Below are 27,275 nucleotides of genomic sequence, written 5' to 3'. Positions count from 1 at the left end.
TCCTATTCGTATTCTAGAAACAATACTTTCAGAGCATCCACCCCCAATGCTAATTTGGTCACCTAGGTAACAGAAACTATCTACTACCTTGAGAGAGCCTCCTGGATATTTAAGAGAATCTAAGTCCCGTGTGCTCTTTGTACTTATGTTCCTCTGCATTTACTAATCTGTCATAGTGACACTTACATGTATCTTTCTTCTCTGGAGCACTAAGTGCAAGCACACCATTATCCATTCACACATATTTCTCACCCACCACATCTCTATTCTCCCTGACACACTGCTTTGCAATCTGGCATACCTCACGCCTCTGATCCTCCCGCAGAAGAACATTGGCAAATCATTTACCTTCTGCTATTTAAACCTGTCACTTAGCTTCCCTTCTGGCTACCCTATATACTTCTCTTCTTCCCCCCTTTTTCCAGTCTTTCCAAGCCTGTCTCTTTGTTTTTATGGTACTGACCATCTCCTTGTTCCACCACTATGCCAACCTTGGCCTCATTGGGATTTTGCACCAGCCACAGATTTGCTCTGCAGCCCTCAGTAGATTGTCCCACAGGAACTTTTAATTGTCCTCTGAGCTATATGCTCCTACCTCCTCTTTTCTTTCGTCAGAGGCTTCCACTAGAATATCTCTAAATTCTTGATGACTTGCTGGGTCCTTGAGCTTCCATAATTTTCTTGTCAAGTGTGGCTTATTTCTCCAAGCCTTTCTAGACCTAATTCTAGAGTCACAAACAAGTAGCCTATGTTGGGGTGTACACTCTTCACTTGAGAAAGACTTTACATTTGTGAGCCTCTGCCTATCTCATTGCCTGGTGAGGAGGTAAACGATCTGGTTTATTTGCCTACCAGACTGAGAAATGATTAGGAAGCTGGCTGATTTTCTGAAGTTAGTGTTGCAGATCATTAGATCATTTGCATCACAGAACTCCAGTAGTTTTGTTCCCTCCTCATTTCTAGGGCCAAAGCCATAACCACCATGCACTCCATGGAATCCATGAGACCGCTACCCAACATATCCATTAAAGTCACCAGCAACAATTACCAAGTTACTGTCACTTGTCACTGAGGTAGTCTGCAGGAGGACCTCGTAGAATTAGTCCTTCTGGTCATCAGCCAGCACTGCCTGTGGAGCATAGGCAGAGACCATAATATAATTGCTTCCAAGCGCAGATGGTCTTAAATTCCTCTGTTATGACCTGGAACACAAATGATGAATAGAAGCAGACTGAAAACTGAGCCTTCATGATCTCCTACCTATACTCTAAATTCATTGGGGATCTCATGATTAACTCTCATCTTACTGATAGTAACCCTGCATATGGTTGATATGGATTTCACAAACCATTCATCTCCCCTAGCTTGTTCCAGGACCACCAGCAAATCACAAAAGAAGGGACACTGTTAAAGACTTTCTCCAGGTTAATGAATACCAAATACAATGGTTTACTTTCAGCTGAATATTTCTCCTACAGCTGCATCAATAGGAAAATAGCATCAGTGGTACTTCTCTCTTGCATAAAGCCAACAACACTATATATATATATATATATGTGTTATGTATGAAAGAAATAAAATTTTTAATTTAATGCTGTTTCAATCATGCCTAATAGATAAATTACATATAATTTAAATTATGAAAGGACTTCTGAATCACTTTGTACAACTTTGCTTTTCTGTTATTTAATGTAGTATCTTATCTACTATTTGCCATACTATATCACATAGTATCTTCTTTACTTAATATTACTATATCACATAGTATCTTATCTACTATTTGCCATACTATATCACAGTATCTTCATTACTTAATATTACAACTAATGCAAGCTTCAACATCAGCTGTTTTTACCAATTCTAATCAGCTTTTAATAATTTCAATATTGTCAAGTCAAAACTTCAAATAAATGATTGATAAATCAAGAGGGGTAGCAGAACTTCAGTTTGGTCATGACTACAAAGTTTTGAACTAAATGAACATATAAAGAGAATTAAAATTACATACCAGGACTGTCTTGAAATATTCTAACTGATTTATGCATAATTTTATAAGAATCCAGAACATTCTTTTCAACATCTTCAGCACTGATAGACAGCAGTGGATCATTCAGCCAGCTCTCATGCCATCTCTGCCAGTCAGATGCTGTAATCCAAAGGCTGCGAAATGGTTCAAATTCTTTTACCATCAGATGAAGTTTATCATACTAAAAATAGAATTAGAGAATGTATAAGGATATTATTGGAACTCATTACAGTTTTTCCTGAAAAACTTTCAGTGACTTCATTAAGTACACTAAGAAAATAAGAAGACAGATTACATCCTTAATTCGAAATATTTAAATTAACCAAGCATAAAAATACATTGAAATATAATTCCAAAGACAGCATGTCAGTAATAAAATTAAATATCAAGCTGAATTTTAGAGAGCTCATACATTTATAAATGACAACATTTATGATAAATGGTAGGATCATCATCGTTCATCATCACCACACTGTCCTTTTCTTCCATGCTGGATGAATTTAATGAATCTTTGTCAATCCTTTGTTACCTGGTTTGTGATAAATATGCACAGCCAATCCCTGTTATTGTACATGATGTTTTTTAGCATGGTTTTTATGGCTAAATACTCTTCCTATTTTCATCTTAGATCAACTGTATCAGTGATGTATTTAATTACAAAACAAAACCCTGTCTGCGACAAAAAGATAAATAAATGGGAACTGGAAGTAATAATAATAGACAAGGTTTATTTATGCTATACAGGTGATACCACTCTTCACTCTTTCACATACAGATGACATCCACAAGCAATCGAAACATGATAAATCAAACATGCATTATTTCTTCCACAAATAAAGATCCCCCAAATATTCTCCAATGGAAATATGACAATCTTGTTTCCTTCAACAGCACAAAGAGACACTACACATATGAAATAGAGAAGCAATTAAAATCCTCAAAGTCAACACAAAAACTAAGCCTTGTCATCATTTATAACCTCTACTGGTGACGTTACATTCACAACATAGCAAAAACTGCTTCTTTAAAAGACTAAAACTTCTTCTTTAGAGAGTACTTCAGCTTCGAACAAATGCTGACTACCTACAAAATTTATGTGAGTCTCTCAATAAAATACTTTTACATATGGGATGGTGCTACCACTACACACAAAGACATCAAAAAAGAATATCTGGAAGAATGATCAACACACTTTGATCTCTGGGTCATGGGCACATAGTAATCTCCCTTCTCTTTTTACCCACTCATGGTTACATGAATGAAAACAAGCTAGTAGTAGATCCTCAACCACTAGAAAGCACATATGTTTGCCACTCATATAAGAAATGTCCTTGTATTGATGGTTTCAAAGACACATGTCAATACACAAAACCAAGTGTCATGATTCCGCATTTAACAAAGACAATTACATGATAATTAGATTAAAAGCTGCAAGCCTAAAAACTAATTTTTGCTTTGTGAATCATTAACAAGCAATGCTCATACTCGTTACTGAGACAGTAGATAGAGTGTGTGTGTGTGTGTGTGTGCGCGCGCGCGCGTGTCTGTGTGTGTGTGTGTGTGTGTGTGTGTGTGTGTGTGTGTGTGTGTGCACTTGAATATTTTTCTTTGATCTCTTAAAGTTTTTGTTACTAATTTTTAAGCTTTTGTAAAGCATTAAGTATAAAAATACCCAAATTAAGTGAAGTTTCTCTTCAGTATTAATAAAAATAGCAAGGCCAAAGAGAGACCACATCGTTTTAGCTCCTGTATTTTTCCTCCTCTTTTCCCCTCCCAACCTCAACCAATAAGCAGTAGCATTCCTCCTGTCACACTTTATACTAAATTTTTCTTCTTACCTCGACCAGAGGATTTCAGGAATATGGTAATTCATCGAGTGGTAATACTTTTAGTAATTATTTCGATGAGAGCCACTACTTCTTTTGGTAACGAAGGGCTCCTCCCACAGAGTGAAAGGCAGATAGTATAGTGCCTGTGTAGAAACAGCTATGCTACATGGCAGTGAGATATGGGCTATGACTACTGAGGATATGTGAAGGCTTGAAAGAAATGAAGCCAGTATGTTTCACTGGATGGCTAATGGCAGTGTGCATGTATACGAGGCATCAGATGTAGCATGCAAGAGAGAAAACTGAACTGGCACACCCATGTAATGTGTATGAATGAAGATAGCTACATCATGGAGTGTAGATCTTTAATTGCAGAGGGAATATGTTGAAAGGGTAGACCCAAGAAGATGTGGGACAAAGTGGTAAGAAAAGATCTTCAGACATTGGGCCTCACGACAAGAGACAAAGACTTCTGGTGGTTTGCTGTGCTTGAGAAGGTGCATCAAACTAAGTAAAATCATGGTTGCCCTTGCACAGAAGCATGTCTCCTAAATCACTCTTCAGCTGAGCAATCATAATCTTGTGGGCCCATGGGTGCTGATGCTACATAAAAACATCCATGACAGTCCAGCATAAAAGCATCCAGTCCACACTCTTTAAAGTGGTTTATGATAGTAAGGGCATCCAGTCATAGAAATCATACCAATACAGGCATAGAGCTTGAGCAGCTCTCCTACCATGCCAGCTCCTGTCCAAACATCCAAATCATGCCAGCATGGAAAACAGAAGTTAAATGATGATGATGATGTGGTGCAATACCACTCTACTTCAAGGCAAACATTTGCACAAGCCTTCTTTTCAGAATTCTATTACCTCACTCTTCCCAATGAGTGCAAAACCTGAGAACAGCCACAATCCATGTAAGCACAATGGAAAGTAGGTTTGGGGGAGAAATGTCTGTGCTGGGTGCAAGAGGTAACATGAGGTGATCCTCAATCAGAATTCGCTGCACAATTGATGAACAAAGATATAAAATATTCTGAGTGAGCAATAGTGATAGTGTGGGAGGTGTTAGCATAATCTTGGCAGAGAAATGGAGAGATAAGGTAATCAAGTTAGTCAGATAGAATGATTGAATTTGCACTCATCTTGAAAAATACAATATGATCTTCAATCAGGATTGGCAGATGAAGTAAAAGATCAATGAAATGAAACCTTTTTGCAGATCACGTTGATGACAAATGATAGTGGCCTACATTTGTGGTTAGTGACTTAAATGAAGAAGTTGGACAGCAACCCAAAGGATTCCAGGCTATGTCTTTGGTCCCAGAAATGAGGAGAGAAGCAAGGCTCTTAGAGTTCTGTGATACAAATAACCTGATGATCTACAACACAAATGTCAAAAACCTGCCATTCACCTAATCACCTATCAATTTAGTGGACACACAAGCTAGATTGATGACATCCTCACCAGAAAACAGGATAGATGTTTGTGAATGCAAAGTCCTTCCCAGGTGGGAAATTTATAACCCAACATAAGGTAGTATCTAGTAACTTCAGACTTAGAGCTAAAAGGACTTTGAGATGCAAACCAGACTTGAAAAGGAAGTTCAGTGGAAAGTCCGAAATCTAGAGAATTACCAGTTGAAGCATTTGATGAGAAGGAGGAGGAGGAGATAGAGACTTAAGATGTAGAGGAGAACTAGAAGTTCTTTCAGAACAACCTATTGAGGAGTACAAACCAAATCTGTGGCTGGTGCAAAGTGCTAGCAAGACCAAAAGAGACATGGTGTTGGAACAGTGGAATTGACAGAGCCGTAGAAGCAAAGGAACAAGCTTGAAAGAGTTTGAAGAATGGGATTAGTTGAGAAATATAGCAGGTTGCTTGAAGTTACAGAACAGGTCTATCTAGCGAGGAGAAAAGCAGAAAGGAAAAGGTTTGCCAATGATCTGTGGCATGAAAAACAGATGTTCTGGATTGCAAAACAGTGTATTAGAGAAAATCATGATGTCATGAGAGAGAAATATGACACATGGATGATGGTACACTTGCATTTGGTGGTTCTGAAAAGAAAGATGCATGGAAGTGTCACTATGAAAGGATGCTAAATGTGGACAATGCATGAGAGAAGAGCACCTATTACACTCTGTGAGTGGTTGGCGTTAGAAAGGGCAACCAGCCTTAGAAACCATGCCAAATCAGACTGGAGTCTGGTGCAGCCCTCAGCTTACCAATCCATGATCAAACCATCCAATCCATACCACATGGACAATGGATGTTGAATGATGATGATGGTGATGAAATTTAAACAATATTATTATTCCATTGCATAATTTTTAACAACTGGCAGAAACGTTAGCATGCTGGACGAAATGTTTATTGGTATTTCGTCTGTCTTTACGTTCTGAGTTCAAATTCCACTGAGGTCAACTTTGCCCTTCATCCTTTCAAGATCGATTAAACAAGTACCAGTTACACACTGGGGTCGATGTAATCAACTTAATTCCTTTGTCCTTATTTGTCCCTTCTATGTTTATCCCCCTGTGGGCAATAAAGAAATAAAATAAATACAGTATCTTCTATATTTTGTAATAGAGTAAACAATTACAATAATTTTTCAAACAGTTTTATCTTTCAGTCAGGAAGGGCAGTGCCCATGATTCTGTCTTTTTAGGGCCTCTGAGCCTTATGATACAGATAGAAATGAAAGGAAGAAGGAATCCTGAAATTAGAGACCCAGTCTCAATAGCTACAATAGAGCAACTCTGCTAAAGGCACCTGGAACAAATACCAGGAGGCATTTCTTCTGACACTAACAATTCTGCCAATCAGATACTTTATCAGCTCAAGAAGAATGAAAGGTAAAAGTTAATCACAGCAGGATTTGAATTTAAAACACGAGGTGTTGGAATAAATCCCACAAAGCACTTCATTCAATATCATTGATTCTGCAACGTTTTAGCCTTAGCTGTAGACTATTAACATCAAATGGAGGGGTTAAAAATGCTGTTAATATTTATATTGATATCACTGTTTACCTAGTGTAGATATATATATATATATATATATATATATATATATATATATATATATATATATATATAGATGAAACTGCTTTTTGCCTCTCAGATAAGGTCAATAACCCATAAAATTATATATATATTAACAGGTCATCTCAGACATTTAGAGTAAAATATTGTTCAGTCTTTTAAGAGAACACTCAAGATTAGGAAAACGGTGACAATTCCCAGGGAGATAAAACACAGTTTTTATTATAGTTCCTTCATTCTGTGGGTGGTAGCAGCTAAATTTTTTATAGTGAATATGTAACCAAATTATATTATTTTATATTATGTCTGTGTTTATCCCCCATCACTACTTGAAAACTGGTGTTGGTTTGTTTACATCCCTGTAACTTAATGGTTAGGGAAAATGAGGCTGATAGAATAAGTGCTAGGTTTAACAAAGAAAATAAATACTGGAGTGACGCAGTTCAGCTAAACACAAGACAGTGTCGCAGTATGGCTGCAGTCCAATGACTGAAACAAGTAAAAGATATCCTCCAAAGAAACACTTCATCTGAAATGTCAATCACTTCTTCATTTTCATAAGACATCAGTATACACTTCTTGTACTTGAAGTAAATGCTAATGTTTCCCTGTATTTCATCTCCCTCTATATATTATATCTTATCTTATCATATTTATAAATATAACTGACTTACCTGAGTTGTGGGTAATTTAAACAAACGTTCTCTGTTGTTGTAAACCTGTGCTAATTGCTGAGCATCTTTCATCTGTTTACTAATACGACGTGCTTCATTAGCAATTTCATGAGCTTTGTTAACATCTGTGTAAGATTGCATTGAAGCTGCTATCATCTGAAATACAAACAATCATTTTCAGAAATGCATTTTGTTACATTTTCCCATTTTCTGCATTGCCAACCAGATAAGGGTACAGGGGACTTTGTCAAAAGCTTTCTTCCTATCAACAAAAGACAGATACAGAGGTTTATTTTTGGTCAAGTTGCTTCACCAGGAAGATAATATCATTGGATTATTTGCATCACAGAACTCCAGTAACCTTGATCCCTCTTTTATTTCAGAAACTAATTCTATGGCTCCCATGTACACTATGGAAGATACTTGCCCAACATCTCCATTGAAATCACCAACCATGAAGATGAGGTCATTGTCATTTGTCTTTGAGATAGCCTGCAGAAGAATATCATAAAAGCAGATCTTTTGCTCATTTGGTAGACCCATCCGGGAGGTACAGGCAGAAATAATTGTTGCTGTACTATGCTACAAAACTAGCCTGAGCTTAAGTGTTCAATCACACAGTCTGACTACCTCTATGACCGTATGAACCCATTTCTCTGCAACAAGTATGCTCACACTACCTACCCTGTCACTAGATATATATCAAACAAAATACCAATAGACACAACTATAAGGGTAATCACAAATTAACAGTTTACAAAAGCTATCCCTTCAGCCTTACTCCCATTTAGGACTAATCAATTATTGACATTTGAAAAATGGGTTTGTTGTGATATGATACCCAATCCCAGTAAGTGTTTTTTTTTACCCTTCTCAACAAGAGACTTGGTTGAATATGCCTTTAATAAGTACTATTACAGATATATAGTAAAATCTCAGTATTTGTAAGCATGGTGACCTTCGAGCAAAAGCTAACAGGATCTGTTCCTCAATATTCCAGTTTACTTTATCTGCATGCAGGCCAAAGACGCCATTAAATGAAACAGAAGTTTTGTGTAGCAAGAATTTGTTTTTTATTAATCTTTTTTTTTTTTTCTTTTGATGATAGTGATTTTGGTTTTCCCAACAAGAGATTTGGCACTAAATCAAATGGAAGTTTCTGATCCCCTGAAATAAAATTTCTTTTTTCATTTGTTTACAGCAACACAATTTAGTTCTACATAAATTATTTCAATAATCCCCATTGTAAGGAAAGCTGAGGTCATAAAAGAGGAATGTGATGTGGTGCTCTCTGAGATCTACTGAAAGATATGAACAGTTTACCACCAGATAATGATCATAGCTGTAATTTACCAATTATATTCAAATAAACCACTAAACAATCTATTTAACAATAAACTCAACAACCATTTAACATTAATAAATTTACAGTTAATCAACTAATTAATGACCCTAAATGAAAAGAAACAAAATGTTTAAAGTAACTCACAGCCAAAGAATCCAGCTTTTCATTGAATGCTGCTTGGTCCAGTAGCTGGAGTTTACGAAACCGCTCTTCATCAGCTTCATGGTTTATCAAAACCGTCTCAGTTTGTTTCTCAATTTTCAGAGGCCATCCAATCATAGCCCATCTACAAACAATAACAAAAGCCTCGGATTAGTAAAAAAAAAAACATGCAACATAGGGGTTTTCTATTTTCTATCTTTGTGCTGGACTACATACAGGTTTGTGGTGCAGTTACGAGGAGGTGCTGAAAAGTTCCTACCTTTAAGGGTATTAGAAAAGGGTTAGGGTTACCTTTCATAGGTGAAGTAGGACACTATTTAGAAGATATGCAAAAAATCACGATGGCATACAATGTATTTTTCTCTTTTTTTGCAGATTTAATGCCTGATGGCATCTTCTACAGTGGATTTTGGTAAAATTGAAGCATAGATGGTCAAGAAGTTCCTTTTTTTGCAATGCAAAGGTGTGACAGAAATCCATGGCAAGATGAAAGATAGCTTCCCACCTTATTCCACAGTGAAAATCTGGTTGTTAAGGCTTCAAACTGGTTATTTCAAGGTTACAGATGAACCTCAGTCAGGAGAGCCAACTTCCATGACCACAGAGGACAAAGCTGACACTGTGCATCTCATGATTCTTGAGGACTACCAGATTTCAGCTAAAGTTATAGCTGAGACTCAGGGGGTCACCTTGAAAGAGTTGGTTACATCATCTATAACATTCTGGACATGAGAAAAAAAAACTTTCTACAAAATGGATACCAAAATTCTTGAACACAGATCAGAAGCACACCAGATGACAGCAAAGGCAATTTGGGACCAGTTTGCAGTAGGAGAGGCAGATTTTATGGCTTGTTTAGTCAGTATGGATGAAACTTGGCTTCCTCATTATGATCCCCAGACCAAGCAGCAATCAATGGAGTGATGCCACAGCAGTTCACCACGTCCCAAGAAGTTTCAGACACAGAAATCAGCTGGAAAGGTTCTGCCTTCAGCATTCTAGGACAAAAACAGATTACTTCTCATAAAATACCTGCTAAAGGGTTGCACCATCAACACAGAATACAACATGTCTCTGGTGGACAAACTACATGAAGTTTTGAAGCAGAAACATTGTAGAAAACTGAACCATGGTGTCCTGTTTTTGCAGGACACTGCACCAGCACATGAAACTTTATGGAAAATACACAACTTTGGCTTCAAACTGGTAAACAATCCACCTTTCTCTCCTGACTTTGCTCCCATCCATAACTATCACCTCTTTCCACAACTGAAGAAATATTGCAAGGGAATGAAATTTCACTGATTCAGGAGTGATTGCTGCTACAGAGGCCTGGTTGGAGGCCCATCCTTCCAAGAATTTTTTACAGGGCTTAAAGAAACTGAAGGACTGCTGCAATAAGTGTGTGACTCTGAGAAAGGAATATGTTGAATAAAATCATAATTAACTGATCCTCCTGTATTTTCTTTTATCCAAAGACAGAAACTTCTCAGCACTCGCTCATATAACAAGCAATTTCAATAAAATGGTTGATAAACTAAATTGTCATCCTCAGTAATAGAGCCAGTGGTGCAAATATCTTAAAAGAAGTCTTTTCATACTGGCATGGGTTAAATGAGTTGTCATAGATTATATCTTCACTTACCATCCTAGGTATTGTTATATGTTGGGGATAACAATATCCTTACACATAAGTAACCTATTTTCTTAAATTCTTTCTTATTCTCTATTTTGCCACATGATACTACTAAGAAGTCACCAAGTATGAACGCATCAGCAGCCAGTTCAGGACAATGGAGTAAGTTTACCAGCTTTCATTTGCTCTGTCCCAGGTTCTGGAAACCATAAGGTAATATGTCCCATATAAGAAGGCAGCAAGCATGCCAGGTGAAATGCTTAGCAGTATGTCATCTGTCTTTATGTTCTGAGTTCAAATTCCGCCAAGGTCAACTTTGCCTTTCATCCTTTCAGGGTCAATAAATTAGATACCAGTTGCGTTTTGGGGTTGATCTTATCAACTAGCTCCATCCCAAAAAATTTTGTGCCTTGTGCCTAGAGTAGAAAAGTAAGTATATGGCTCATATAAGAGCAGTAACTTAACCTCTAAATTTCTACGTATCCGATAGAAACAGTCACCAAACTCAACCATTTTGATTTCATTAGCTTTGGAGGCTTTGCAAAGCTTATTAAGGCATCTTTTTTTCTTGACTACAGAACATTTGTGACAATCCGAGTTAAAAATCTCACGAGAAAAAATAATTATTTGCTATTAATCATTAATTTCAATTGTAACATTGAATCAACACCAAAATCATAGACTTTTGTAATACTAAATGTTGCAGTTCCAAAAAAGAATATACATAACTGTATATTAGATGTTTCTTCAAATAACAGCCAAAACAGAAGTAAAGTAAAAGAGAAACCACACTTACAAATTATTGAAGTCATCAATGGGAAGATTATAGAAAAAGTTCTCCAACAATCCATAGTCCACAACTATTTTACTAATTTGTTCCTGTAAAAAATAAAGATTAAAGCATTACTTCCACAAAATCATGCCCTGAAATATAATTCACTTCTCTTCTCATCACACAAACTGGTTTCATTTTGAATTCATCAAACTGAGACTAGCACTAGTTTATATGGATTGTTATAGTTTACATTTCAAATAACCTTATAAAACAACTACTTGTTGTTTTGTTTCATTATTTTATCTTTTTCTTCTAATTACCTAATTGTTTCTTGTGAATCATTTTTGTACAGAGACAGATGAATGAGAGGATCACATTTTATCTTAATCTCTGTATCTTTTTGCAATTTTATTCCTATCTAACATTTAAATTTTTTTTCATTTCATTTTATTCCATATACTCCGTGCACATAACACAAAACCTTTTCTTTTTGTACTTATACATGTATATCCTCAGAATGCTACCCTTAAACCAAATTAAAAGTTTTTTTTTAAACACATACACACATAAATGTATATATAAGCATATGTGCATGCATGTTTATATGTATGTATGTGTGTGTTTATATATATATATATATATATATATATACATATATGTATGTATATGTACATATATGTATATATATATATATAATTTTTCATAGTAAACTATGTAATCGTTACCAATATAGCAGGAGATTTCACCGCAAAAAAGTCTAAATTAGACTCCTTAGGGATTGTTCTCCTTGTTTATATATCCAAAGTTTTAAATTTTTACATTTAAGAGAGAGATTTGACGCTAATATTAGCATCAAATCTCTCTCGTAAATGTAAAAATTTAAAACTTTGGATATATATATATATGTATATATATATATATATATATATATGTGTGTGTGTGTATGTATGTATATACAGGGGTTGGACAAAATAATGGAAACACCTTAAAATTTCAAACAAATTTATTTTAATATGGGGTATGACCACATTTGGCAGTAATTACAGCTTGAATTCTATGAAGTATGGACTTGTACAAAGTTTGAATTATTTCCAAAGCAATTTTTGTCCATTCTTCAGCTAAAACAGTCTCCAGTTCTTGTAGTGATGATGGTGAAGGATATCGATTCCTTACTTGTTTTTCGAAAATGCACCATAAATGTTCAACAATATTGAGATCTGGGGACTATAGTGGCCAGATAAGATGTTGAACTTCACTAGAATGTTCCTAGTGCCATTCAGTAACAACTTTAGCTGTGTGAACTGGTGTATTATCATCCTGAAAGATTGTGTTTCCCTCCGGAAACAGTTCCACCACCATAAGATGAATTTGATCAGATAAAATGCTTAAATAGTCTTGACTATTAATTCTACGATGAGGGGAAACCATTGGGCCGGTGGATTTCCAAGATATAGCCCCACCCCAATCATCACAGATCCTCCTACATGTTTAACAGTTGGAAGAAGGCAGTCAGGGTCAAATGCTTCTTTTGGCTGTCTCCACATGTATACTCAGCTGGTGGTTGTAAATAAGGTAAAGGATGACTCGTCCGAGAAAATAACATTCTTCCACTGCTCTAGGGACCAATTCTGTAGGTTTTTACTCCACTCTAAACACTTTGCAACATTTGTTTTTGAAAGGAGTAGTTTTCTGATTGCAACCCATCCGTGAAATTCAGCTTTGTGCAGCTCCGAGTGAACAGTTTTTGTGGAAACTGGGTTCTCGAGGTGGTCATAAAGCTCTGCAGTAACTTTGGGAGCTGTACTTTTGGGATCCTTTCTAACAATTTCTTTAAGATTCTGACGGCCCCTATCTGAAAGTTTTGGTTTTCTTCTGGAAATTTGTTTTGATGAGGAGGTTTTTCCCTTTTTCTCAAATGCTGTCACTATTTTCAAGACAGTACTTCTTGATACACCAAACATTTTGGCTGTTTTTGTTACATTCGCACCTGCCATACAAGGACCAACAGTTTCAGCTCTTTGAAAGTCCGATAGATCTGTCATTTTAATGAATTTTAATTACCTCTTTCTGATGATATCTGAAAAGAAACAGCAATGTTAGCAAAACATATTAAGCAACACTAATAATAAATCGAAAAACATAAAAATAAACATGCTTTTGATGGTTTTATAGATATTTCAAAATTATGATGCTATGATGCTGGGTGTTTCCATTATTTTGTCCAACCCCTGTATATATGCATATAAATATATATATATAAATAATATATATAAATATATACTCTTTTACTTGTTTCAATCATTTGACTGTGGCCATGCTGGAGCAGTGCCTTTAGTCAAGCAAATTGACCCCAGGATTTATTCTTTGGATGCCTAGTACTTATTCTATCGGCCGCTTTTGCCGCACTGCTAAGTTACGGGGACGTAAACATGTCGATACCCAGGTCCCTCACTGATTTAGGCTCTGGGATTGAAATTCCCTGCGGACCAGTGTACTCTGTAAGTTTCATATTCAGTTTTGGATGTTGGTAGTGCAGGGCTTGGAATTTTTCAGCATTAAACTGCATATTATTATCCTCAGCCCATTTGTAAATTGAGTCCAACTCCTGCTGCAGATGTGCAACATCACTGGGGTTCTGTATTTTCTGCGAGACTTTTGTATCGTCTGCGAAGCTTGCAAGGGTGGCTATCCGGGCACTTGAGGGCATATCTGAGCGGACCACTTTAAAAAGCAGTGGTCCCAAGACAGTGCCCTGTGGAACACCGCTCACTATTTGTGTTTTCATAGAGGTGGCTCCATTTGCCACTACTGCCTGTCTTCTATCTTTCAGAAAGTCATGTAACCACTCTCCAAGTTTTTCAGCTATGTCAAGATCCTGCAGTCTGTGGCATATCACACCATGATCCACTTTGTCAAAAGCTTTTGTAAAATCAAGGTATATTACGTCCACATTTGAGTTGTTGAGTAACTGCCTCAATACCCAGTCATAATGTTGTAAGATTTGGGTCAGGCAGCTCCTACCTGGTCGAAAGCCATGCTGAGTATCACTCAGCAAGTTTTAAACCTATAATATAACCCTTAGTTTTAAAAAATGATTATAAAATATGAATGTTCCATAACCAAACAAGGACAGGTCATTCGGAGTTTTCTATCCTCAATCAAGTTCCAGATTATCTTTGCAATTTCGACTGGTTTTCCACACATGCTAGCTTAATTTAATTCATCCTTAGTCAAAAAACACCTGTTGTTATGTCCTGTTAACTGAATTTGTATTTGTGAAACATTTCTCTGTTTTTTTCCATCCTTGTTTTCGTATACATTTGCTGCTTTCTTCCAAGGAATCTAATGCTCTTAGCTTAGTTTTTCCTTGGGGTTGGCCAGATTGGAGCAATCTCAAGTATAACAAGCCAAAATTGCAAAGATAATCTGGAACTCGACTGAGGATAGAAAACTCTGAATGACTCGTCCTTTTTTTCTTTGTATCATCTGCCTGGGTGTTTTGTTGTCCCTTTTTTGTATCTCCCAACTGTTTGAATGTTTTGCGTTCTTGTCCCATTTTTGTATTTTATATATATATATATATATATATATATATATATATGTATATATATATATATATATGTATATATATATATATATATATATATATATATATATATATATATATATATATATATCATCATCAATTAATGTCCATTCTTATGGTGTAAACAAACATACAATTCTCACTGGTACAAACAAAGCTTCTAAAATGGATGGGGAAATTCAAAGTATTGCTTTGGTACAATGACCGTACATCTGTCATGTCTAGTGATGAAGGTTTCTGTCCCATGGACAGCCTTTGAATGCATAATATTATTGTACATGAATGATGAATAAGAAATGAGCTGAGAGAATAACTAGGTATTGGAGAAATCAGATTGTATGCTAAGGAGAAGATTGAGTTGGCATGAAATGTAAAAAAAAATGACAATTGAGTAAAAAAGTGCAAAGCAGTCCAAATGTAGGGAAGCTGCATTAGAGATTGATATCAGGAGGCTGAACCTTCCTATGATGACAAAGGAACATAAGTGGCAAGGTGCTGAGCTATAGAAAACTGTTCAACCTATGCACAAACGTAAAAGTAGATATAAAATATTGGTGTTGATAATGAAACACGCATGCACACACACACACACACATGCATACACACATGCACACATACACACACAACACTGCATAATAACTGAAATATAATATAAACTATTTTAAATCTTATATAAAATTAAATATACGATTCGAATAAGATGCTTTACTTGTTGATCTTTAATTTTTTCTGGTATAGACTTCATCCATTCCCTTAACTCATCTAATTCCTCAATTGTATTGGGTTTTTCTGATTGTTTTCGGCTGATTTGTTTAAAAGTTTCACATACCTTCAACAAAATAAATTATAGTTTTACCCGGGTATTATCATTTAATACAAACAGATTTTAAAAAAACAATTAACAAAGCTTGTTATTTTGGTGAAAGGAACATCTCCAAAAAAGTGAGGACTCATACAGGGTGGGCCAAAAGTAGGTAAACACTTTTAAAATTAACTTATTCGATTTTTACAGGTACCATGAATAATGTGCTGCGTGTTAGTGTTCTGGGACATTTGAGGAATGTTCCCATGTTGACGGAGGATATTTCGACCATTTACGAGATTAAACTGTGTTTCATAAATGTAATTGTAATAAATGAGCGTAAAAGTAATAAAATGAAAGAATTTCGAAGTGTATAGCTACTTTTGGCTCACCCTGTATATAAATAAGTCAAGTTATATTCAATGTGAATATTCTACCCTTTTTGTTTCACAACTGGAAGAAGAATATTCTACCAATAAGTAAAATGGTAACAAATAAAAATATTATGGTGATTATACATGCAAACTTATTTCTATTACCTTTAAATTTGTGCATAACTTATCTCAGTTTTGTTGTAACACAACTCTGCTTTAACTGTATAATAAATATTCAAATATACTTCAAAGTAAATATTTAGTAATTGCTCGTAAAACAAATATGGACCTCTCACCTTAACTTGTTTCTAAGACAGAAATCAAGCAGACGACTTGATAATAATAATAATAATAATAGTGACACCCAGTTAAATGGTTGATAAAAAAAATTACTAGTCAAGGAAAGCTGGATGGCATCCATTTTAACATAATTTTTCCCCATTTTCTATGATGTTATATAAATTTTCAAATAATTCTACTTTTTTATTCGTCCTAATTTTGGGACTGCCATGTTGGCTTGGCGATAACTATTAATTTCCAGTACCGCTGCCGTAGTCTCCTTTAGAGAGACTTAGAAATATTAATAACTCTATTTCTGAAAACCAGTGGATGTATTCCACTGAAATTAGATAAATAATCTTCCTACAGACAGTCAGTAGCGACGCCTGCTGGGGCTCGGCTGCTCTGCATTGACAAGGGGCAATACCCTGAAACTAGTCTAGTCTGCAGATGCCAAACCAGCAAGGGGAAGCTGCTGACCTCCCCTGTTCGAAGGTTATAAAGGACACAGGCTTCGTGTGTCACATAGCTAGCTAGAGGCGATGGCCTCTTGGAGCTAATTGACAGTAGCATTCGTCCTAATTTTGGGACTGCCATATTGGCTTGGTGATAACTATTAATTTCTATTTTTTTTGTTTTGAACTTTCAATCCTGAATAATCAACATTCCCTCCCCATCCATGACACGTTGGGATTATATCCAAAGTAGAACAAGGCACCACACACATATAAAGCTTTCTCAGACAGTTGGAACAGCATTAGAGTATTACTTACATATCAGGTGTGATGCTGCTGCTGCTTCAAACACAAGCATGCTAGACCCTATCCAAAAAAAAGCAGCTCCAGTTGATTGGCATCAAGCTAATCCATGTCCGATCAAGCTAATCCATGTCCGATCAAGCCACACACATAATACTGCTTCTCTCTGTTTTTACTAGTTTTGATCACAGCTTAATTGTTTCTCAGTTAACAACCTCTTCCTTTTCCTCATTGAAACCCACACTGCCTCTTCATTCTTCCCCCAGAACTGCAGCCTTAAGGAATTCCTTCACCAGATAGTTATTGCTTGACCACTGGTCAACTTTGATCAAACAGGCTTATAATCAAAGGCATTTCAGTCACAAATATCCCACCTTTTACATTACCTAATGAGCATTCTCTCTTTTAAGTCAGACTTATTTGAGGGAGAACTGGTTGCTTTTTCTAGCAGATCTAGCAGCAGTCATGTAGAGGCTACCTCAGTTGTTCCTAAATTCATTAGCTGCATGAGTTCAAGATGAACACCAGTCTAAAAGAGCCTCCAAATATAATCTATGGAAATTACACTAAAAAGTAAATATCAATGACAAGATGTAGCAGGAGGATAATGATGTGGAGGATGATGATCATTGTCATCCTCCTCCACAATCATGACAATAATGATGACAATAATGATCTAAAGAAAATGGGGAGCATTCTACAAAATGAACAAACCATATACTTAATATGGAATTACTGGAATACGTTCTAGTTTTGTGACAACCCAATGTGGTTTACCAGAACAACAAAGACAAGAAAAACTGGAACAACAATTTTATAAGCAAATTTACTAAAATTGACAAACTTAAAACTGAAAATAGGGAAAGCAATATCAATACATACTTCCTCAGTTTGTTGGCTGAGCTGTTTTGCAAGTAAATCAAGGAGTGCCATAGTTAATGCTTTCTTCTTCTTCGAAACAGTTTCTCGTACATGCGACGTTGTCACCCAGAAAGGCCCAATAGTAATACTAAGTGGAATTTCATTTTCTAGAATACCTTTCTCATGCAAATGTTTCTCAGCCTCTTCTTGTATTTCAACAGCAGGTCGTTCAGTTTCAGCATATGTACTACATAAAATGATAGGAGTGGCTGTTTTAAAGAAATTATCACAATAGAATGCTGAAAAATTCTTAGAACTACTTGCTTGAGTAAGGGCAGGATAGAAAAAAAGTTCAGTGAGTAATTACTTCTGCTGGCAGCAAAAGGTTTCTCTCTCAGAGTAAGGGCAGATTGTTTAAGAAATGCTTGTGTAGGAAATGCAATGCTGCATGGTTAAAGAATGCAAAAGATTTGCAAAAGCTTAGAAGAAATGGGGCAAGCATTCCCTACTAGTTGTATAAAGTTCAAGTGCCTGAACAATAAAGCACAAAAGAAAGAAAAAAAATAGCATACAAGAGGGATTAAATGTAGCATGCAAGGGAATAAATTCTATTAATACAAGGATGCCATATGTAGAAAGAAATGATGAGTGCTGAAAGTGGATTAAGCTTGTGAAAGAGAAAAATCAAAGAAAAAAATGGGAAGAAAACTGATAAGAGGGTGACCCCCACCACCACCACCACACACACAAAGAACAGCAACAGATGGTAAATGTTACAGCCAAAAAACCAGCTCAACTCAAGCAAGCATGGGAAAACAAAGATAAAAATGATGGAAGCTGCAGTGATGAATCTAAATCTACAGTTGAATTTCCCTGCAACCAGCCATTATTTTACCATCTACCATTTCCCCTGCTACTACTTTTTTTGTTACTCTCTTATCTACCACTGTGCCTCCCTTTCATCACTCTATCTCTCTTCCACACCATATATGGAACATGCCAAAGCAATTCATTGGATCTGTCCATATTCAGTACTCCACCCCTCAACATCACCCTTTTGTATTGCTAGTCATCACTTTCTCTTCCACCAATATTTCCCATTATCAACATCTATTGCTCTCTCTCCCCTTCCCCCTCTTGATTTCCCTCTCTCTCTCACAGACACACACACACCACATATATGATAGGCTTCTTTCAGTTTTCATCTACCAAATTCACTCATAAGGCTTCGGTCAACCTGGAGCTATAGTAGATGACACTTGCCCAAGGTGCTGCATGGTGGGATGGAACCCAAGATCACATGGTTGGGAAGCAAGCTTTTCAACCACACGGCTATGCCTTTGCCTGTGATATACATATTTGATAGAGTATGAAAATATTTTTCTCTCTGTGTATCTTCTTACGATCAAAAGTACGATTAAAGTAATTCAGAAGCAGTGTGAAAATTGTAATGCAGATAAAATATTAATGAAGGCGGTGAGCTGGCAGAAACGTTAGCACGCCGGGCGAAATGCTTAGCGGTATTTCGTCTGCCGTTACGTTCTGAGTTCAAATTCCGCCGAGGTCGACTTTGCCTTTCATCCTTTCGGGGTCAATAAATTAAGTACCAGTTACGCAACGGGGTCGATGTAATCAACTTAATCCATTTGTCTGTCCTTGTTTGTCCCCTCTATGTTTAGCTTCTTGTGGGCAATAAAGAAATAAGATAAAATTTCCATTGTAGAATCACACTGAATTATTTCCTCTTTGTACATATAATTAAATTTCAGAATTCGCAATCAATAGAAATAACTTGGTATACAAATAATGTCACTCACCAGAAATTTAAATGTGGTCTATAATCTTAGAGTAAGCTAAATAAAATTAACTAATTGTTTGGTTGCAGCTGTCTACATAGGATGGCAAATATAGTAAACTAGCAGAAATATCCAGTGTTGGATAAATACATTTAAATGAGCATTCATTATAACGGCATTCCCACATGCATTCTTTTCAAGTTATTTCGATGTTATACTCGCTTTCGCTAAGCCTTATTGCACGCAAATGGAGAAAACGTTCACTGCGTATATATCGATTGCTGTACGCCAGCATCTAACAGCTTTGGCTTTTTAACGCACAAAATCTTGAAATTATTTTTTTTCTGTGCCTCTGATTAAAATTTTCGAAAAACAAACCCAGCCACATTACTTGGAAAAAAATAATCTTTATTGTGCTGGTTTTTCGTAAAATTTTGCGCATGGGAAAGGCAACAAAATCGCCCCTCCCCACTTTGAATGGGATATTCCTATCTTAAAAAGTAATAATCGATTTTCTCGGTGACCATGGGAGTTGGAGGGCAATAAAAATCTACTGAACATGAGCAGACCATGCTGCCGCTCTGTGCTGAATTTCACGCGATTCCACTGCACCGTTCTCGAGTGAATCTGCCGACACTTAATCAATCAATCAATCAAGCAAGCAATCAAGAACACTGCAATTTATAGTATAGATGAGTTTGCTTCTCTGGTTCAATCCTATTGCACAGCACTTAAGACAAACATCTACTGTAGCCCTGACTGTGACAATGACACCAATGCCAACAACATCGATAACACCAACACAAACAATGATGACAATGCTACTGTGACTGCCACCTATGACAACAACAACAACAATGATGCTGACGATGAATGTCAACATTACAAAATAGTCTTGTTATTAACAAATAGCAGTTTGGAATGAAATGTAAATGTCAGCTAGCTTTGAATCCCGGTTCTTTGAATTTAAAGCTAATATTTTAGTAAAGAGAGAAGTGTTTCACCTGATAAATTTGTTTACATCAAGATTGCAAAGTTCAACATATTTATTGTATCGTTCAGCATATGCTTTGGTTGGAACAATTGACTTTTGGATGGTAGTTTGGATGCCTGATCGCATTTCTTCAACATGAGGTTCATGCTCACCAACTGATTCTAAAAGTGGAGTTCCAGACCAAAAAATGTCTTCCAAAATATACTGCAGAAAAGAAAGAATTAGGAGAACAAAGAAAGATTTTATTAAATGAGTTTTGTTTTAAATTTATGCAAACAGAAATGCTATAGCTTTTCAATTTTTTTTATTTTCTGATACTCACCACTCGTAACACATATGCAATCTATCATCTGTTCTAAGAGGAATATTTATGCATTGAGATCCATTGGTGGAAGCGTTAACCCTAAAAGAGTTCACTTCCTTTTTTAGAACTACACCACTGGTAATAATTCATATTATTTAGATATTATATTACACAAGGATAGTGGATATTACACAGTAAGGTATTCAAATATATATGATATCAATATTTCATGATTTAAATTAAATTACAAATGAACAATATTACAAGAAAAATATTAAAATTTCATAATAGATCTACCTTTTCAAGTTGCGGCACAGCTTGAGTAGAGTTAATACCTTTATCAAAAAGGCTAAGGACACAGGATTCAAAATCAGTCAAGGTAGTACTGTAGTGTGGACCTTGTTCATCAACAATTAATTCAATATAAAATAAAGCTGTTTTCTTTGGTCTTCAACAGAAAATTTACATAATCATAGTTTAATTTTTTTTAATACATGTATATATATATATATATATATATATATATATATATATAATACAAAATAGTTAATAAATATCAAAGCATTGTAATACTTGATAAATATTGTCTCAAAACTATAAGCACAGTAAATCTTACATTTTATAAATATCACTACAAACATAGCCAGGTATAATAAGTTTTTATCAGTATCTCAGGTATTACATTTTATACATACATTGAAGGATATAACCAGGTACAATATGTTGCATTCATATCTCTATGAGTATATCCTGTTATGTTTTATATATATCTCCATGGGTATATAAAAGTTAATATTTTACAGATATATATATAAATCAAATGTAAAACATAAAAAACACAACAAATGGAAACCACCAACATGCAAAAAAAAAAAAAGGACAATAGCATGACAATGGCAACAGGACAATAGCATGACAATGGCAACAGGACAAAACAAGATACATGGATCATTTGCAGCCAATTGCCTTTTCAGTTGGAGTCCGGAATGTTCACATAGTTTCACCTATTTACCTCTGGTACTACTCAAAACCATTTGGGTCAGTAACTTAAGCTAAAAGCATTAAGCCTCTGAGCAAGGCAAATGAATGTACATATACAAACACAAGTAATCAACAGAAAGGGTCTTTCAATTATCAGATGAACATAACTCATGAAATAGAATTATACATGCACAATGAACAAACACCTTTCAACAAAACAAAAATAATTATACAATTACAAAAAAAATAAAACAAAACAAACAGCGTCTTTTGACTATCAGACGAATGTAATACGCTAGTGCAAGGAAAATGGAAACGGAAGAATTTTAACAGACCAGGTAGCAGCACAAAACAGAACAGATACAACCGACCTCAAGGCGGCTGGCCGAAAAAGGACGACAATACCTGAACTAGACAGCAATTGTGTTGTAGGGGAGGGGAGGAGTTGAAGAGGGCAAAGGGACTAAGGAATAGGAGAGAGGGGGAAAGAAATCAGAGGGACCAAAGAATGAGGGGGTATATATATATATATATATATATATATATATATATATATATATATATATATATATATTTATATATATATATATATATATATATATATCATCATCGTTTAACGTCTGCTTTCCATGCTAGCATGGGTTGGACGATTTGACTGAGGACTGGTGAAACCGGATGGCAACACCAGGCTCCAATCTAATTTGGCAGAGTTTCTACAGCTGGATGCCCTTCCTAACGCCAACCACTCAGAGAGTGTAGTGGGTGCTTTTACGTGTCACCCGCACGAAAACGGCCACGCTCGAAATGGTGTCTTTTATGTGCCACCCGCACAAGCCAGTCCAGGGGCACCGGCAACGATCTCACTCGAAAATCCCACGGGAGCCAGTCAGGCGGCACTTCCTACAGATATCATAGCCAGCGCTGTTTTCTTTTGCTACACTGTTCCATATTCAGTTATCAGACGTAAAAAAAACAATGAGATAAGTGACAATAATGGGTAATGAATGTATATGCCATATTTCGGCAGGGATTGCCCCTTCATCAACTTCCTTCTAACCTACTCTCACCTAGGAACACATTGTTTATATACCCACTGCATACAGCAGCGTTAAGTTATTGGATGAACCAATTTACATGTTAGACGCATTCCTGGAGTTGGTATTTAAATATTAATGACTTGTAGATACATGGTATTTCATTATGTAACCATAATACACTACGAAGTACATTAAATCTTTTTAACGGGTGCTGATGAAGGGGCAACTCCCCCTCCCCACGAAATATGGCCTATACACTCCTTACTCATTTTTGTCTTCGATCTTATTGCTTCTCCCAACACAAAGTGTAGCAAATCAGGATGTGGTGTGCAAGAGAGACAACTGTGCTGGTCATGTGGCAAGAATGGATGAGGACAGCTGTGTGAAAAAGTGTCACACCCTAGCAGTTGAGGAAACCTGTGGAAGAGGTAGGCCCAGGAAAACACAGGATGAGGTGGTGAAGCATGACTTTCAAACATTGGGCCTTACCGAGGCAATGACTAGTGACCGGGACCTTTGGAGATTAGCTGTGCTTGAGAAGACCCGACAAGACAAGTGAGACCATAGCCTATGCCAGTGGTTGTAACCAGCCCATTTATGAATATTCCTCGTTCATTGGACAATAAACTTTGCCTGTGAAGATCTATTGAGGTAAGTGAAATCAAAATTGCTGACGTGGCCAATGACAGTTCCACCTGATTGGCACTCATGCCAGTGGAACGTTAAAAGCACATCCGAAGGTGGGGTGCAACTGGCCCACTTATGAGTACCCTTCATTCATTGGACAATGAACTTTGCTTGCGAAGACCTATTGAGGCAAGTATAAATAAATCCAAATTGCTGACGTGGCCAATGACAGTACCGCCTGATTGGCACTCATGCCAGTGGAACATTAAAAGAAGCATATCCAAGCGTGATCGTTGCTAGGGTCACGGATTGGCTCCCATGCTGGTGACACGTGAAAAACATCATTTGAGTGTGACAATTCTTTTACTTCCGACATATGGTTCGAAGACAACATTGGTATTATTCCAGAAGGAATAAAATGATATAAAACAATGCAATCTTCTCATCAGGGAAATAAAGAAACCAAACTCATCAATAAGACATTTTAAGAGAATGTGATGACTGCGTATATGATGAAAGGGACACTATTAAATTTTTTAAAAAAACTGTTAGTAGATATAACATCAAAAGTAGTTTATAAAAAGAGGAGGAAGAGAAAGAGAGAAATCAGCAGAAAACTAATAGTGGAGAGATATAATGCGATTGGTGAATTAGAATAAAGCTTAACGACATATATATATATATATATATATATATATATATATATATATATGTATGTATGCATACAAATATAAAATTCGACCTTTGACTGTCTTCTTACATTGCGCTTACTTCCATGTCGTTAAGCTTTATTCTAATTCACCAATCGCATTATATCTCTCCACTATTAGTTTTCTGCTGATTTCTCTCTTTCTCTTCCTCCTCTTTTTATAAACTATATATATGTATATACACATATACATATATATATATATATATATATATATATATATATATATATATATATATATATATGTATATATATATATATATATATATATATATATATATATATATGTATATATATATATATATATGTGTGTATATATATATATATATATATATATATATATATATATATATATATATATATATATATTGGGTTGGCAACTAAGTCCCCGTTGTTTATTTAAATTTTAGTATTTATTGCATTTTTAAATTTTGGAATGTAATTTTTCACGAATTCTATTTTGGAGTCATTTTGGAATCTATTTTGGTTTTTTTTTTCTAGTTAATTTTAATTAATTTTTGTCTATTTTCAGATCATTAAAATGGAATGTCAAGTTAAGAAAATCGATCATTTTCGACACCTCCTTCTTGCTTTAAATCAAAGTTCTAAGGCCGCAAAAGATGCTTGCGACATTTCTGCTGTGTATGGAGAGGGTGCCATAGCTGAAAGAACCACTTGTGATTAGTATGCCAAGTTCAAAAATGGAAATTTTGAACTCAAAGACGCCCGTCATTCTGGACATTCAGTTGAGTTCGATGAAGAGCGATTAAACCAACTTTCGCACAAAAATTCTCATCAAATGACAATGGAACTGGCAGAGAAATGGAATGCTTCCACACTGCTATAGAGGAGCATCTTCACTCGATGGGAAAGTTTCAGAAGTATGGAGCATGGGTTCCACATGCTTTAAGTGACAACAAAAATCAACAAGCCACAATCTCCACTGGTTTGTTTGCTCGTCACCGCTCAACTCATGGACACAAGCAACGATTTCTTTACCAAGTTGTTACTGGCAACGAAAAATGGTGCCTGTACATCAATATGAAGCAGTGTAAGGAATAGCTTAGCTCCGGTAAACAAGCGACACCGAATGTGAGACAAGGTTTTCATCTGCGTAAAACGATGTTGTTTGTACGGTGGGACTGGGAAGGGATTATCCATTACGAATTGCTTGAACGGAACCAAACGGTCAATGTGGAACTCTATGTTCAACAGACGGAACAACTCAACACGGCTATTCAATAGAAAAGACATCATCGGCAGCATGGAGTTCTTCTGCTGCATCACAACGCCTGCCCTCATATTGCCAATATGACCAAGGAAGCCATTCAAAAGCAGGGCTGGGAAGACTGCCACACCCGCCGTACTCTCCTGATTTGGTACCAACAGATTTCCACCTTGTTTGATCTCTTTCAAATACTATGCATAGAGTTTCGTTCAATACTGATGCAGAATTGATAGCTTGGTTGGATCAATTTTTCGAGTCGAAATCGAGCGATTTCTACCAATAAGGTATTGAAAGTCTTGTTCAACGCTGGGAAGACGTTGTAAACAACACACATACATACACACACACAGATACATACATACACACACATACATACACACATATATAAATATATAATACTAACTGTTATATACTCATGTAAAAAAAAAAAAAGCACCCACCACCCAATACACTATGTAAAGTTGTGGGCATTTGGAAGGGCATCCAGTCATAGAAACTATGCCAAAACAGACAATTGGGGCCGGGCACTTCTCCAGCTGGCCAGCTCCTATCAAACCATCCAACCCACTCAGCATGGATGGATGGTGGTGATAATGGTGGTTTTCATGATGATAATGATGATATATATATGGACCGAGACCTTTGGAAATGGGCTGTGCGTGAGAAGACCCGGCAAGCCAAGTAAGATCGTTGCCAGTGCCCCTGGACTGGTTCTTGTGCGGGTGGCACATGAGATGCACCATTTTGAGCGTGGCCGTTGCCAGTACCGCCTGACTGGCTCCTGTAGGATTTTCGAGCGAGATCGTTGCCAGTGCCCCTGGACTGGCTTGTGCGGGTGGCACATAAAAGACACCATTTCGAGCATGGCCGTTTTCGTGCGGGTGACACGTAAAAGCACCCACTACACTCTCTGAGTGGTTGGCGTTAGGAAGGGCATCCAGCTGTAGAAACTCTGCCAAATCAGTCTGGAGCCTGGTGTTGCCATCCGGTTTCACCAGTCCTCAGTCAAATCGTCCAACCCATGCTAGCATGGAAAGCGGACGTTAAACGATGATGATGATGATGATGATGATATATATATATATATCTATATATATATATATATATAGTTATGGATATAACCAGGTATTTGTTTGGTTCAGTGGTTCTTATAAGAATCTACAACAGTAATAAGATCAACTCTTACTAGATTCAGTTTAACCTCACTCATTTGGGGATTGATAAATTGTAGTAAATTCAGCAGACTAATTCATTCTATTTTATTCCTCAGGCGTTTTTCTGTATCATTTTATCATTTGAATACTTTTTAAATTGTAGCTTAAAAGATAACACAATGATTCAAAACTTGAAAAGACATACTTACTTGAATGGACTGTTAATTAGATCCCCATCCCATGTGAATGATTCATCGATGTCCAATGTACTTCGACATGAATTGTTT

At 36.3% G+C, this 27,275-nt stretch overlaps 1 protein-coding gene across 1 annotated transcript in view; it reads right to left on the bottom strand.

Annotated features, from left to right (window-relative positions):
- Positions 1–27,275, bottom strand: part of LOC106881614 (dynein axonemal heavy chain 1) — a 176,133-nt gene that overhangs the window by 125,693 nt on the left and 23,165 nt on the right. Inside the window, exons 12-20 of the mRNA XM_089337496.1 lie at positions 27,198–27,275; positions 21,550–21,700; positions 20,959–21,152; positions 18,180–18,405; positions 15,794–15,913; positions 11,520–11,602; positions 9,070–9,211; positions 7,581–7,736; positions 2,009–2,207 (exon numbers count right to left, since the gene is read on the bottom strand). The exon at positions 27,198–27,275 is cut by the window's right edge and continues 53 nt beyond it. Coding sequence (XP_089193622.1) covers positions 2,009–2,207; positions 7,581–7,736; positions 9,070–9,211; positions 11,520–11,602; positions 15,794–15,913; positions 18,180–18,405; positions 20,959–21,152; positions 21,550–21,700; positions 27,198–27,275 — 1,349 coding nt within the window. The remainder of the gene's footprint in view (positions 1–2,008; positions 2,208–7,580; positions 7,737–9,069; positions 9,212–11,519; positions 11,603–15,793; positions 15,914–18,179; positions 18,406–20,958; positions 21,153–21,549; positions 21,701–27,197) is intronic.

Source organism: Octopus bimaculoides, chromosome 19 (assembly GCF_046866305.1).
Source record: "Octopus bimaculoides isolate indiv1 chromosome 19, ASM4686630v1, whole genome shotgun sequence".
Taxonomy (NCBI): Eukaryota; Metazoa; Mollusca; class Cephalopoda; order Octopoda; family Octopodidae; genus Octopus; species Octopus bimaculoides.
This window is presented reverse-complemented; position numbering and strand designations above follow the sequence as displayed.